This window comes from Neolamprologus multifasciatus, chromosome 6 (genome assembly GCF_963576455.1).
Source record: "Neolamprologus multifasciatus chromosome 6, fNeoMul1.2, whole genome shotgun sequence".
Lineage (NCBI taxonomy): Eukaryota > Metazoa > Chordata > Actinopteri > Cichliformes > Cichlidae > Neolamprologus > Neolamprologus multifasciatus.
In genome coordinates this window covers 16,703,559-16,719,476 of record NC_140444.1, presented here as the reverse complement: position 1 = coordinate 16,719,476, position 15,918 = coordinate 16,703,559, and the positions used below count along the sequence as shown (strand labels likewise).

The 15,918-nt window shown below is 42.7% G+C and overlaps 1 protein-coding gene across 9 annotated transcripts in view; it reads right to left on the bottom strand.

Annotated features, from left to right (window-relative positions):
- nfixa (nuclear factor I/Xa) overlaps window positions 1-15,918 on the bottom strand; it is a 109,264-nt gene that overhangs the window by 86,884 nt on the left and 6,462 nt on the right. For 8 of the 9 annotated variants that reach the window (XM_085162863.1, XM_085162860.1, XM_085162866.1 and 5 more), the window contains exon 2: window positions 14,848-14,931. In XM_085162863.1, the coding sequence (XP_085018989.1) occupies window positions 14,848-14,931 (84 nt within the window). The other variant, XM_085162862.1, reaches the window with a different exon arrangement.

Here is a 15,918-nt window from a genome sequence, read left to right as displayed (position 1 = left end):
ATACACACACAACTGCAGTATGGCCTCCACAGACACACGCGTGCGCACGCACACAGAAACACACCACTTACTCAAATACATACGCACATGCGCACACAAAGAAGGGTTTGCCTTTGCAGTGCTGTTTGGGGAGTTGGAGTCATCAGCCAAGCCTGACACCCCTGCTCAGTGTAGCCATCACCGCTGTCTTTCTGTGAGTCAACATGGATGGAGCCGCTCCATCAACAACACAAGCCGGCCCTAATAATAAAACGAGCAAATCCCTCACTCCAGTTTGCCTGCCATACGCCAGAGAGGGCCTGCCCGCGGTCTGATCATATCCTGTTAGGATTGCTTCTGGATTTGCACTTATAATTTGGTTACACTCTTCAAGCATTCAAATAAATATTTTGTTTACTAAATTTCAGTTACGGTATTCAAATGCTTTTAAAAGTCCCTGTGACCAGATTGTCGTAACAGTATATGCAAAACGTCCAAACGTTTATTCTCATACAGAGAGAAGAAAGCACAGTATGCCCTGGATCAGATGCAAAATAGGATTTGGCCTCATCTTTATTTAGGCTAGCTTTCCCATTCCTGGAGAAATTGCATTATTGAATACAACAACACCATTGTTTCAGCAAATTTTAGACGGGCTTTCGGCTTTATGTATTTCCAGAGAGGAAAATCAAAATGTGAACACCATTTTTCACTCTGAAGCAGAGAAAAGGCTCTTGTGCAGAGATTTGATTCTCCAGATAGCACTTGGCACCGTTTGCCTACTCTAAGTACTATAATATGGTTATGATGCATTAGCATTCCTTCACATCACCAAAGAAACCCAATATGTGTATATCAAGTATTTTAGACAGCGGAGGAACAGAAAAGAGGCAGAACGAGAAACAGAGAAGGGAAGGAGGTCCAGAAGATGGAAAGCCAGGTAAAAGATTAGCATAAAAAGCCAATAGGGAGTAAAAAGTTGCCCATTGAGCAGCATTCCAATGGACAAAGCCTGGTGAATGGTGAAACTGTTTAAGATAGCTCGTGCTGTTCTCAGGAGAAGCAGACAGGGAGTTAGTAAAGTGGCTTTTAAGCTCACCAAATCCAACATATCCCAGATAAGACTATGGCTCCTCCTGAGGGAATGAAAGAAAGGAGAGGGGGCTGGAAAGAATGAGGTAAAATACACAAGAAATGGTTGAGGTAACAGATGTAATGCGAGCAAAAAAGAGAGCTAAGGGAGTTGATGAGGAATGATAGAGAAAAACAAAGATAGGCAAACACATCTATTAAAAAAAGGGGGGGGCAGAAAAAGAAAAAAGCATAAAGAAATGAGGTGTATGAAAGTGAGAGCGTCTTTCAAATGAAAACACATGTGAGTTTTGGTGTTGCTTGAGCCCGTCTCAGAGAGTGCAGTGAATGAACCCGAAGACACCGAGCGGCCCTGCCTTCGTCTCCAGCAGGATTTAATCACCTGCATGAAAAGCAGCTTGAACACACATTGGCCAACATCATCAATCTCCGCTCGGCTGTGTTATAGGAGGAATCTGCGCGGGCTCTTTATGTACCTTTTAATGCTTGGATACTTTTCAGGTAACAAACTCATGAAGTAAAGTTGCACAACTCCTGCTAAACACACACGTATTTACAATTCCTTAAAAAAAAAAATTCTCACCCGACAAAAAAGGAAAAAAAAAACTTTTTCTGTTTTTTTGGATAGTTTACAATCTTAACTGCACCACTTAAAAGACAGGAGACAGGTGCACGCATGCACACAGGCCAGAAATTAGAGAGTAAACAAACAAGGGTTCATTTTAATCATCCCTAGCCTGTTTATTTAGCACCGGTCAGGATTTAACTAATAAACCTTTTTAAACTGCATTGCAAAATTCCTTCTTTTTCGACTGCAGGAAGAACATTCAAACAGTATTAATTCCTCTGCTGGGAAAAGGGACAGCCTTTTCCCGGAGCAATCCATAACATCTGAATATAAAAATAAATATGAAGAGCGGGCGCGCTCTTAACCCCAAAGTGAGGAGGGAAAAAACCTGCCGGGAAGTTTGATGGTGCTGTATGTTTTTCCCCTGTTTCGCTAGCATCTGGGACCTTTTTCAGTACTTTAAACTGCCACCATTTCTCTTTTTGCCGACCTCCTTATTAATTTTAATCAGTCTTTTGATTAAGGTTGCCCTATTCTATTTCTGTCTTCTTTTTCTTTTTTTTCCAATCTTTTCCGTCACTCCCTCACTCCCTCACTGCCTCTCTCACTCTCTGCTGGACGCCCCAGTGCCAGTTAACACACCACAAGCCAGAGGGAGGACCGCAAGAATGCTTAAATCAGCATAATTAGGCCTGTGTGTACTTTAAACACACACGTTTCCCCCAGTCCTGGACCCCTGCCACCCGTACACCGCTGTGTACGCAGCCACGGCCTGTCTCTTTGAGTCAATAAACACAAACATATCAGCAGTCAGTCTCACAAACGTTTACACAGTATACACAGACATACATATGCAATACATGAGGTGAAAAATGATGCAGTATCCTTCTTCCACGCAAATGAAGCTACCTCCCTCATAGAGCTCTCACCCCCCCGCCCGCCCTCCGGGTCCAAACCACCATCACCACACTAACAGTTTGACCCTTTACACTGCGTAGCTGAAGGGGAGGAAAAAAAATGTGTTGAATACGCGGGTGGGGGTGGTGGGGTTTACTCTGCACGTCCGCTCAAACATTTCCATAAGCGAGCCCGGTAAAAAATTAAGCACGAGCATGCACTGAAACAATGGCAAGGGATCTCGATTGGGTTTGTGGTTTTGTCCCACACACACACATCTGTATGTGTTTTAGGTTTCAGTGGTGCATTAACAAACAACAGCCTCCCAGCGAATCCAGAGTTCCGAGCTGCATATGGGGATTATCAGTAGTCATTACAGACCATTTAATAGCAATCAGCATAATCAAAAATGAATCAGTCCTATCATGTGAATTTCAGATGGCTAATATCACTGCCTGGATTGATCATATTAGTTAAGATGGAGGACTGATTAGACAATATTTGGCATCTCGTTTTACTTAAATGATCACACGGAGACCCGCACGCTTTGGAAAGAAGCTCAAACTTGTCTTTACTCACACATTTATTTTTGTTTCTTTTGGAGTTTTTTTTGTGGGTTTTTTTTTTTTTTTTGCCATTTATAAGAATATCTCTATAACAGAGCTGACACCCATGAACGAAGGCGCGCTCAGTACAAAAGTCTGAAAGTCAGCAGCTACACAGCGTTCAGAGGCATCCAATCAAAACATTACACTCCCTCCCACAGGAGTATAAACAGCGACTGCTCCCGAAGAAGCTTCAGGTGCAGATGGACACTGCGAGCGAGGCCTGCACTTGCACAAACAGCTCCAAACACAGCAAACCCCAATCTTGTGAAACGAATGAGAGGAAGCGTGCCAAACATGAGAGGCCGGATACACTTTAATTTATTCGATATTCTAATTTCCTCCCTGAAGTTATGCACAGAGCACAAGTACCTCGTGAAGAGCGATACGCTCACCCCTCTGACTTTGGAAGTACAGTGGCGTTTCCATGGAGTTCATATGTCATGCAAGCAAAACATGGACCTAATTTGATTTCCATTTTTGACATCGGCCACCTCAAAAACAGATAAATCTTATGTGGCCTGAGCTTAGTTCTCCAGAGAGTGATTAGAACACTATGCTCGGTCCACTTAAGAAAAAAAAAATTGTCAGCAGCATTTGATCAAAGTGGTGTGATACTGTTTATATGAGGGTACACAGTGAAAACTGGCCACAAAGAAGCTACTCTGTGTGTCTCTCTCCCTCTGTCTGTGGCCTCTTTCTCTCTGCCTCACACACACGGGGCATGAGCACACTCATTTCTCTGTTTGTGTGCTCACACAGCTGTGGATCTTGCGCTGGGTTCAACCAAGGTAAAGATATGGTATATTACGCAACGGCTTATAGATTTTTCCACCCCTGGCAAGCTGCCAGCGCTCTCAACAGGAGTGAGAGAGAGAGAGAGAGAGACAGACAGAGTGAGAGGGAGAAAATCAGAGAGCAGCACACTTTGTTCCACAAAGTCTGACTCACTAACTGGATTCCCTGGCTGCAGTTGGAACTACAGACCTCTGTGTCCACAGTTACACTGCGGACACATGGCTGAACAGAAATGTGTGTGCACGCACATGTGTGTGCGTTACTTAATAATACGGGGAATTACAATTGTCAAAGGGAATCACGGTGATTGGGAGTTTGCAAGCGCATCCGTAACAAATGTCAGACATGTTCGTTTGGCCTGGTTGATTTTTCGGCTAACGCTCCCGTGGCTGCTGCAGCCCTGCACCGACGAGGCAAAACAATCACAAGGCTGTTTTAACTGATTGGGGGGGGGGGGGCGAGCACAAATAAATGTCTTTGACGTGAACAACAAAAATGTGCACACATGACAGACATTTTGGTGCAGACTACTTCCAAAATGAGACTTGGAAGAGTCAGCAAGAGCAGCCCAATCTGTTTTGAATCTGACGCTCGCCTGTCAGGATGATCAATCAGAATGTTTTCTTGATTTACTTACTGAGTACGTGACATGCATATGTTAATGAAACTTGCACTCTTCTCATATCAGCCTTGTCCATATTTTCCCGCCTGGATTAAGGAAGGAGCCATACTGTTCACACGCAAGGAAACAGAATTGCTTTCACTGAGCTGATTTGGCCTAGATCTCACTCACTGAGGTTTCCCCTACTCTTTTAATTGGGCTCTTGATGCTCGAAATAGGGTATACTTCCTCTAATTAGCTATATCTATAGCGTATGGGAGGGTGATGAATGCATGCATGTGTAAAATCCTCTTTTGAGCAACTCCAAACTAACTAAGAGCTTTAATTTCACGCTAGGCTGCATTGTCCCATTCAGTGGGGTTACCCCCACAAAAAAAAAAGGAAAAAAAAAAGCCTCTGAGAAAATCAAAAAGAACGAAAAACACACCAACGGGTCACACAGGAGGGGGATGGAGCAAGATACAGGGAGAGGGTGAGACAAACAACAACAACAACTGAAGCTCATCCTCGAACAATGCCGATCACTCACTAACCGTTACTTCTCTTTAAAAGGGAGCTAATTGAGAAGGTGGAGGGGTGTGGAGGAGAAGGAGAAGTGGGGATGAAGGTGAAGGGGAGTCTGTCCCAAGCAGATGCAAGAGCAACGCACTTCTTTGGCTCTTGCATCTTCTCATCTCTTGATTCCTTAGTAGTTTCTCACATTTCCATCGTCTGATGATTTCATCTCTTTTGCTGGCAAACTAAAGTCTTTTCACGTTAAATGACTGTAAACTGCTAGTTGTTGCACCTCTGATTCTGAAACCTGAGAAAAAAATAACAGTCTTGCACAGGGAGGATATGCAATTATCAGTCAATCACACGAGCACTTTACACACTTAATTCGTACCCCAGCCAAGATTAAAATTATATCGCATAGTGAGCAAAGCCACAACAAAAGCTCTGAGGGACAATTGTGAAAATTTGATTTTGGAGCATTTTCCACCCCCGTGACAAAAACTGGCAAAGGCTAAAGTCGGAGCAGCGTTCCCAGTATCAGCACGGTGAGGGGATTTAGACTCTGCTGCTGCTGCTCCCGCTCCTGAACGTGTCTGTCTATCAGTCTATAACATTACGTGAGTGTTCATTCTCTTTTCGGATGAGTTTGCGTATCTTCATGCATACATATGTGTGCAGTATGGCTCGGTAAACAAAACTATCTCAGACCAACATAAGACCGCTATAGGGGCCGCCTGCTACCACTGGCCACAGATCAACCTAAACCTAATCCACACTAGAAGGCAGAGGACAGGGAGGAGGCAACATGTGCACAAGGCCACACATAAACACGCGCATATCGGCCACACAAACACATGCTCATCCATCCAGAGGACAGCCACCTATTACCGGATTGTGCCAAGTGCCTCGGTTAAGCATGATAAATCCATTTTCTATGGGCAGTTGGGAAGACTGCACAGATAAGGGATAAACAGAGCGCCACTGTGTTGGATTTAAATCACCTCCAAGACAGATTCACCCACATTCAAACAAACACACACTGCCATAGGAGGACTGTCCAAGAGCTACCTTAGGCTATAGGTCTGGGGCTTTATGGGTCCTTCAATTGCATATTTTTTTCTTTTTTGGTGACGTTACAAACAAAAACTCATAATTTTAGTATAGACTACCGTTTGACACTACGCATGCGATTTCAAAATTTTGAGCAACAATTTAAGATAATTTAGGCACAAATCAATCCCTCACACATATCAGGAACATTTATTGGTAGCCCGTGATCCAACTGTATTTAGACACTGCTAAACTGACATCATCATCTGCCATTTCTTACTCCCAAGCACGCTTTCCTTTGTGCCTGCCTACCAGCTCTCACTCGGGGCCAAGGAGCGTAAGTTGGACCTTGTCTGCCTCGAGCAAAGGATGAATAAGTAAAAAGAACACAGTGTACCCCTGGGTTCTGCCTACAACTCACTGCCGGCCTGCCTGCTTGCCCTTGGCCTGCAGTTGGCCATTTTCACCCTGCTTACCGTCCACCACGACAGAGCTGTGCCTGCAAACTAGCTATGTGTGCGCAGGATTATAGGGTGTGTGTGTGCATGTGTGGGTGCAAAGTGATGCCGGTAAGGATTGGTATGTTACCAGATCATGCAGACCCACCTCGGCTTACACCAGCAGTCACTGACCGGTCCCAGTGAAACCAGAACCTATGCTGACGCAGGAGAGCCGTGGCCCAAAACAGGACGGAAAAAGAAGTACTGTATGCACACAAAAAGCACACACTAGCAGGTAGTTAGCTGTTATGGCATGGGGCTTGAACATTTGACCCTTTGGGACAATGGCGACTTCTAGGTGGAAACCGGAAAAAGAACAATCTCAAAATTCAGCTTAAGAATGAATGTTTGATTTGGACAGTCTAACTGTATAGAAACTGGCTGTGTGAATTTCACACAGATTGCCACACATATTGTGCGCTGCTACATATACAGTGATTCACTTGGCTGTTTGGTTGCGATAAAAATGCTTTTATCTCTAACACCAAAGATGCTGTCTGCAACATCTTCACTCCCCCCCCCCCCCCCTCTTCTTGTGCTACTGCTATATGGCACGGCTATTGTAGCCTGTGCACATTTCACTTCATGCTTCTAATGGCTCAGCCAATCGCACATGGCCGAGTGAATTTCAAGGACTCATTTGAAGTCCAAAAAAAATCTAAAACCCTTAAGAAGTGCGTATAATTGGACATGAATGGCGTATGAGCGAGAATCAAGTGAACAAATAAAAATGTTCTGCGCGTGAACCGCGAGGGGAGCAGTTAAACAATCTCCCGGCACATTGTTAAACGTTTCTTATTTTGCGGCAAAAGCTTCAGAATTTGGCGCTAGGAACCCATTTCATTTTCGATAAACGGGACTTAACAGCAGTCTGAAATAACCGAATTCAAAAACGCAGCACATAGAAGTTTTAATTAACGACGCCCCCGCCCCCCTCGACCTTCAAGCCGCATTAAAACTTCATGCAAATGCATTTCCGTCACAAGGACGTGAAACAATGCCACGCGTACGCAAAAAACAAAAAACCAACTCCTGCTAATGTTTGGCAATGTTTTGCACCGCCACTTTGGCTCGTCGGTCCGTCACCTATCAGGCTATTCCAAAAAAGCTTTTATCAGCATTAATAATGCATTGTAGGTTGTTTACACCACTTTTACATGTTTTCTGTGATTTGTGAATTATTTACACGACAGTGATCAAGAACAAACTCTTAATGGAGTCACTGGACGAATGTGGAAGGATGGACGGATGGTTAGGCTACAAGCAATCTACATTACGCACGTCAGCATCCGTGTGTACACTCATGTGGACCCACACACGCACACATACACGCAGACGGCGTGTATTCCGTTTTAATGACACATCAAAAGATAATTAAAAAGAGCAGAGCATAAATTAATGCAAATGTTTAAGTCGTGTTTCAATTACAGGTGTGAAAGAAGCAGGATGCACGGGCGTCTTTGGGGTTAATCTTTGACTGGTGTTATCTTAATATACTCGACATACAAACACGAGCTCTCAAGGAGATACGAGAGAATGCAAACAAACCAGCTTTGCTTGATATCTGTCACTAGACCCGTAGACGCAGTAACAGCAGCCTAAGCAGATCAATATGTATCACGCATATGGGCAGCACGAGTCCATGCGGCGCTCGTGTGAGAGGATCTGCTGCCAATTAATTTTAATTAATGGAAAGAAAGAGGAAACTCGATGCGGACCTCGCCTCATACCGCCAGGCTCGGAAAATTATCTGTACTAAATATGCAGTAGGGCTGCTGGACTTATTTTACGGGGCAAATCAAATGGGCTATTGATTATTAAATGTCATTCTGACTCTAAAACCTGCAGACGGCAGAACAGTCAAGAGAAAGCGGGAAGAAAGAGAAAGAGGCCGACGCGTTTCTAGGGATGCCTGTGATTCCGGGGTTGTCGTTTTTTGTTGTTTTTTTTAACGTAAAAACAAACTAACGGAGAAGAGACATACACACATGCATACACATTATACTTTCAGTCATAGAAAAAGCAAAACAGGGCTGGTCTGAAGGCCTGAAATAACTGTGAGAAGGAATCCTGCATGTTTTCCTCGGAGCTCTCGAAACCAGACTGTTCTGTTTAAGGAAAGGAATGATTACAATTCTCTGCTCCACTGCAAAAGGCTGTGCAGCTACAATATGGTTTGGAATACATTTTTTGCAAAACGTATGAATATTACAGTAAAGCATTTTGTAGGACTAAAAGAAACGCAGGGCTGCAGGCCGTGACCTTCCTCTATCATTGAAATGTAACACGCAGGCTGGAAGCCAAACTGTGATTTTATTATGTTTTAAAAGTCAAATTAATGCGCAAAAATTATACATCATAAGCCTTATAATTGGCATTTATTGCACTGCAGGCTGTAACTTACAGGTAACTGAAGCTTGTGTTTAAAAAAAATCCTTTCTTACTGACAAATGGACCGACTGATATTAAACGGTAATTATTAACTCCACCTTTAAATAAAAGCTTGCTGGTGACGTGCGTGCAAATAAAAAAGTGCTTTTATCCCGGTGTGTGAATTTGATAAGCCGAGCGGCAGAAGGGAAAAACGGACCTGCGGTGGCCTGGAGCAGCAGGCTCGGCGCTCCTGTGGTCCTCATCTGTTAACTCTGCAGTGACTGTTCTAATATAACTTGAATAAACATAACTTTAAATGTATCTGCTCTGTCGGGCACAAAAAGTAAGGCGCTGTAAAGAAAATGAAAAAGGTCATTTACAGCGTGACCTTTGATCTCCCGAGGCCTGTGATATGATCTATTTTGATTTACAGATAAAGGCTCCTTACGCACTGAAACAACACACGCCGAGCTCATAAAGACAATGTATTCACTGTTATGAAAAATGAAACAAAAAGAAAAATAAAGCCTAAGCTCTACGTCACTTCTGTCAAAAAATCAACAAAGACAAAAACAAAGGTTTGAAGGTTAGTCTTGTGTTTTCCTTTAATCTCAAGTTTATTTCTAGTGCACAGTTTACAGATATATATCAAAGGAACATTATAGGGTATGAGGTGAAACAAGATAATGCAGAGTTTTAGTGCACAGTGGCAGAAATGCTTAGAGGAAATGAGCCTTGAAAGGTCAAAACGAAGTCTGTAATTTCGAATTTAGGTGAAAACCTGTGAGCTAAATATTCACAGATCTCAGTTAAAAGCTGCAATTCAAAGAAAATGTTTTAAAGCAAATTGATCTAAACTTTTTTTAACTTAACTTATTCCTCTGTGTAGAACCTGTACCTGATCCACGGCCTTTAAAATTATGCACATTACATTCTCCCGCTTTTTTAAACCGGGAGAATCCATAAAAAGCTTCCACCTATACTGACTTTCGTACAATGATTATGCAAATATTACGGAGTGGTTCTGTTGTTTATTTAAAGGGCACCTCCGTTTTGTCATTAATCAATCTGACACCACTGAGAACACACACATGCACACTTGCCCACAATTTCTTATTTGGCTAAAAAAAAAAACAAAAAAAAAAAAAAACAATTAAAAATAAATAAATAAAATAAAGCACTTTGTTTTGTTTCTGCTGTTGCAGAATTTGATAAATCCAGTTAAGATTGCGTCTACGACGTGACCCTTAAAGGCCCCGGCGGCTGAAAACTGGCAGACCACCCTACAGCCGTAAGTTAGAACCTTAAAAAAAAGAAAGATTTTACTACTCAAGAAGCTTCATTAAAACTCGTTCATGAGCTTTATGGATAAAACCAGTTATTGCCTCCGTTTGTCTGGAATTAGTCGCAAGCTGTCAGGACACCCAGCCCCTCTTCCCCTTTCTCCAACCTCCGTTTTATATAAAATAGATTTGGGAGAAGCGCCATTTTCTCTCCAAACCATGCGCAATGAGACGCACAAGAAAGCCCGTTGGAGGAGTGCCATTAAAAAAGAAAGCGGGAGAGAGAGCGCGAGAGAGAGGGAGAGAGAGTGAGAGAGCGAGGGAGGTTAAACACTATCGGGGAAAAGAGAGCAGAGTTGGGAAAAGCTCCTTCGTACGCAGCAAATGACAAGTAGCAGCGCGACAGGCGACACAACACTGTAAACCACGTACAGTAAAAACAAACCGGAGGCGCGCTACACCGGGGGGAAGGGGGAAAAAAGCAAAGCGCCGGAGCCTTAAAACGGCGATTTTCTTCCATACCTGTGTCAAGCAGTAAGGGGAGTACATGTTGGAGTCTACAGATGAAATTTGGAGTTGCTGATAACAAAGTTGGATGGAGGTTCGCTGCGGTGCCGCATTGCAAAGCCGCTGTGGCTCAGTCCAGGCTGTAACCCCGCCTCACTTGCAGTGAAAGCTCCGCACTAACTTTAGAGGAAAGTTTTTGCTGCTCTCTCTCCCTGCCTCCCTCCCTCCCTCTTTCTCTCTAAAGCTCCCTCTCTCTCACTCACTCACTCTCTCTCCCTCCCCGCTTTTCTATCAGATCGTCACAAACCTAACATTATGTTTGAAGCGATCGTTATTTAAACGTTTCTTTTCTCTTTTCTTTTCTTTTTTTTCTTTAAGAATCAACGCTTCGCTAAATCCCCCAAAGAAAAGTCACTTGAGCTACAGTATTCCTGCAGAACTACAGGGGCTCAATGTGCGCCTGTGGTACTGTGCGGGCAGAGCAGTCAGCTCGTCGTATTTTAAATATAGTAATACTTTTGTAAATGTGGCATGGGATTTTAGCTTATATTTTACTACATGATTTAAACACTTCGGAAGCAGAAATCTAAGCTTTTAGTTCTGTTAAATAATGTGTTTTATCTATCTATCTATCTATCTATCTATCTATCTATCTATCTATCTATCTATCTATCTATCTATCTATCTATCTATGTTTGCAGTCTTTTGGTCATGTAAAAAAAACCTGTATCTTTTTTTGGTGCAGGGATATTTACTTTGACAAAACTGTCTTAAAAATCTTTGCCAATCACTTGTGTTTGCCAGAGCAAACACAAGTGATTGAGGTGGCAGATTTCCTCAAAAAGATCCCTTTTCTGCTTTCATATCCTTTGCTCTTATGAAGAATGCAGAAGCAAACCCAAGTGTAACCAAAATAGAAAGACCAAAAAAAAAAGAAGAAAGTTTTAAATTTACAGCTCAGATTATGCTGTGGTCCTTTGTCAGCCAGTCATCTGGATGGTGGCACAAAGCTTTCTGCGTACAAGCTATTTAAATGTCTTACAAGTTTGCTGAAGGGGGCACGATTGTTAACTTGACTATGTGTTACTGTAAAGTAAACGTGCGCAGTAGGGTCGGCTTTTCATACTGCTGAAACATCTCATTAAATCCAGACCGCCTATTTTTATTTAATGCATTTTACAAGGTGTCAGAGCTCAACATGAGCCCTGACTCTGCAGCTCCGCTTTAGCTCGAGATGCTGCGCGCCGCTCGTTTTAAGTAAAGAGCTCATCATCTGAAAGTTATAACCAGACTTAAATATTTACAATGGCAGGCGCATTCATGAACCTAAACAAGTCCAAAATTATTACAGCAAGTTGTAAATTCTGCTGTCTAAGAGAGTCATTTTTTTCAGCCATGATACATTTTGCTTTGCTATTTCTGCTTTTGTTTTTAACTTAATCCAAGTCATATTCCAGTATACGGTATATGTTTATGGGGACAAAAGATACCTGAACTTGTGCAAAGTGCTCTAAACCGGTCTCATTGTGCCTCTATTGTATGGAAGCAATACACTCTGGTTCTAATCAGGCTTGGCTTTATCCTCACCCGCTCCCTGCTCCTCAGCCTAATCAAACTCATATATGCAGGCAGAGTGCCTGCAATTATACATAAGCCTCTGCCTTGTGCATGTGTGTGCATGTGTGTGTAAGTGTGTGTGTGTGTGTGTGTGAGAGAGAGAGAGAGCGAGCATTAGTATTTGGAAGCATGCGTGTGCCTGTGTGTGAATACAATTCTATATGTGCAAGTCTCCGTGTGCGTATGTGTTCCAGTTGTGCAAAAGTTTTTGCTCCCACCCACATGTGTGCGCAAGGGTGCGGTTTTGGGGGTTGAAGTCACCCTCGTGCTTGGATGCCAAGTTTTTCGGGGGGGATGAAGCTGTGCAACTTTACGAGACCTCAGCCTATGTAGCATACATAGAAACCTACACCACAAACGCACATGCATATAGTGTACAGTAGAGACAGACACACACACGCTCACAGTTTCAGTGCATTCATGAACACAAATGTCTGTTGGTCAAAGATATATTGGCACAAACAACCAGAAAAAGAATTTCACCCAGAAAAAAAGAGAGAAAAATCTAAATTGAAGTGAAAGAAAGTAAAACATATTGAGGTGTAGTGTTCTTTTCCCAAAGTCTCTCCTCTTTCCAAACCACACCCCACCACGGCACAGGCCCAAACCCCAAAGCTTTTGTCCGCTCTCTCGCTTTCCCTCTTTTTCTTTCCGTCTACCCCATTTTTTCTCTTTCTCAGTGGCTCTTTTTAGTGTCACTTTCTCCTTTTCTGTCTCATAATCTTCAGCTATTCTCCCTTTCTTTAGTTTCTTTCTTTCTTTCTTTCTTTCTTTCTTTCTTTCTTTTTTGCTGTCCTCATCACACACACACTCTCCCTTTCTGCTGCCTGATTTTACTGGTTGTCTTTGTTTCTGGCTTCAGTCTGACATTAGGTGTCCATCTCAGTATTCAACACAGGCACTTGGCTGCAACAAACAAACTATAGCAACCGACCGCAGGAGTTACAAAACACTGATGCTTGGGCTTTATTTCCAAACTCTCTGCCTATAATCAAACAGTCAGGTCTCGACATCACCTTTGAAAGCCCCTCGAGCGCACAGGGATCTAGTGGTTTCTGAGACTACGCTTGCCATTAAAAAGCACATGAGAAAACCATATGGCGGGCCTAAAGTTAGCATGTTGCGGTCTCCCATTGACACACAGCACTACTCATATCCTTGTTGTTTACCAATGCCTGTGGCTAGGCCATTAAATATTGAATGTGATGTAGCATACTGATACTGCCATTAGCATGCTAAATGTGTGAGACAGGTGGTTGAGGCTGCCTTTCAAAAGGCAGGAAATATGTGAACGGAATATTGTGCAACTGTACCGTTTACTACGGCATACAGTGTAAATATTGTTTGAGTAAGCTGTTTACGTCTGCCTGCGAAGCGGCATGCCAGTCAAATGCATACAGGCATATGCAGTCAGAAAGACATGGCTGACCGGCCGCTACGGCTAACAAGCATATCATATACAGTGTGGATCCCAGAGACAATGGATCTGTTTGTAATGTGAGTGTGTATGCAGAGCACTGTGTTAGGCCTGCTGCTTTTAAAAAAAATGTGTTTACTATATGTTATACTCTGACGGCTTTGGATTTGTGCATTTTTCCCATATTTGTATTCAGCTGTAATAAAGACGTATAGATTTATTTTGCTGGGATTATGTCATAATTAGTTTGTTTTAAAAGTGGAAAATGGAAAGTGGAAAAAAAGTCATATTGAAGCGTGTAGGCCAAAAGAGCAATTTTCCAGGCAGACTAGCAGTTATCGCCAAACTTATTCTGAAAGCGGATTTTTTGGGGGGGAAATGTTTGTGAAAATTACCATATGTATAACATGTAACCCAGGCAGTATCCTCCAGAAAAATTTCACTTTTTTAACGTCAAGTACTTTTTTCTTTGCTTTAACTGGCTTCTAACTTTCGCCCTGCACGTGAAGCGTGTCCTCCACATGAATCTGCAACAAAACCAATTTTCTGCCAAGCCAAAATAATCTCTTATAAAAATACATGTCACGGAAAAGTTGACATTTTTAGGAAACATAATGTGCACTTTTGCCACATGTCAGCGCAACTGACAGATGAACTGAGAACATTCATGAAGACGTGTGGGAATTTTTGTGTGTGTGTGTGTGGTGGAAATGGACATATGAGCAAGCTAATAGCACAACGTCAACACAAAATGTGGATGTATTTTCTGAACACATTACTGGAACCCCAGAAACAAACATTCATCATGGCAAGAATGAAGGTAGCATAGTGTTTCCTATGCTGTGGTCGGACCATGTCAAATGAATGCACTAATGAGGCTTTTGTACTTTAAAAAATCCTTCCCCCTACAAAAGAAAAACAGGGAGGGACTGGGTTCCTTTTTTGTTTTTTTGTGTCCAGGAAATATATCTCAGGACATCAGTGCAATTAAAAAGACAGATACAGAGAGCTTGCAGTGTGTATGTATTTTGGGGATGTGTATACCCTATATGTATCAGACACGAGGAAACATTCAGGCATCCCTGGGCCTCTAGTGGGATCGTCGTTCACCAGGTAGGTGTCAGTAGCCTGAAAAACAGAGAGATAGTTATTCAGTTAAAATTGTTTCCATGTAGCTGAAAAGTCATGCTGCAAAATGTGGAACAAATACAGCACAGATTTTAGCCCAGAATATATTTTATATCATTTTAATATTTATTAAATAAAATATTATAATTGGATTTCGTTGCTCTTTAATAACATAAGAAGTATTGCAATGTTTAAAGCAATCTCACAACACTCTGTTAATTTGTTTAAACCAGTGTAATTTAGATTGTGGCAAAACGAAATTGTGATTTTCCTTCCCTCCTCTTTGTGAGACGTAACCCTAAAATGTACCCGCTCCGTCTTTTAACCCCAACTGGTTTCATTTCTCCACAGAAGCTCCACAACACTTGCAGTATAAATCCCCAGTCAGATTGTCTGTAAGTACAAGGGTGTATGCATGCATATGTGTGTAGGTGTGCATTCAGGGAGCTTCATTTGTATTCTAAGTCAAGCAGGCAGGCGGGCAGGCAGGGTTCTGGCAGGGCCCAGAGCTGTGAAATAGGCTCTCCTTGCAGTTCTGCAGTTGATTGGATCAACCTATCCCACTCTACTTAGCCGAAGGGAGCCCAAATCCCACAGCCGCTGTGCCGTTCTGTGAAATCCTATTTCATTTCACAACTTTAACGGATAAAAAAGCATGCACACGCGCTTGTGCCAGCCCAAGACCCCATGCCACATTTATTCAGCAAACGGGAGCAGAGAGAAAACACTGCATGTGTGTGGAAATGTCGAAATGCACATGCATATAGTCGAACCCTCTTGAAAATATAATCGCCCGTATGCATATACATTTTTTCCACACCCATGTTCGCTCTGCCTCACGCGCAAACACACTGCAACACGCACCAGCGCACACACACACCGATATACACGTGCATGCCACTTACGCAGACACACAGACACAAACCCCATAATAAGAGCCAGACGTTGGCAGACCACACAGCCCTGAGTTGTGGTGAAAACAAAGGC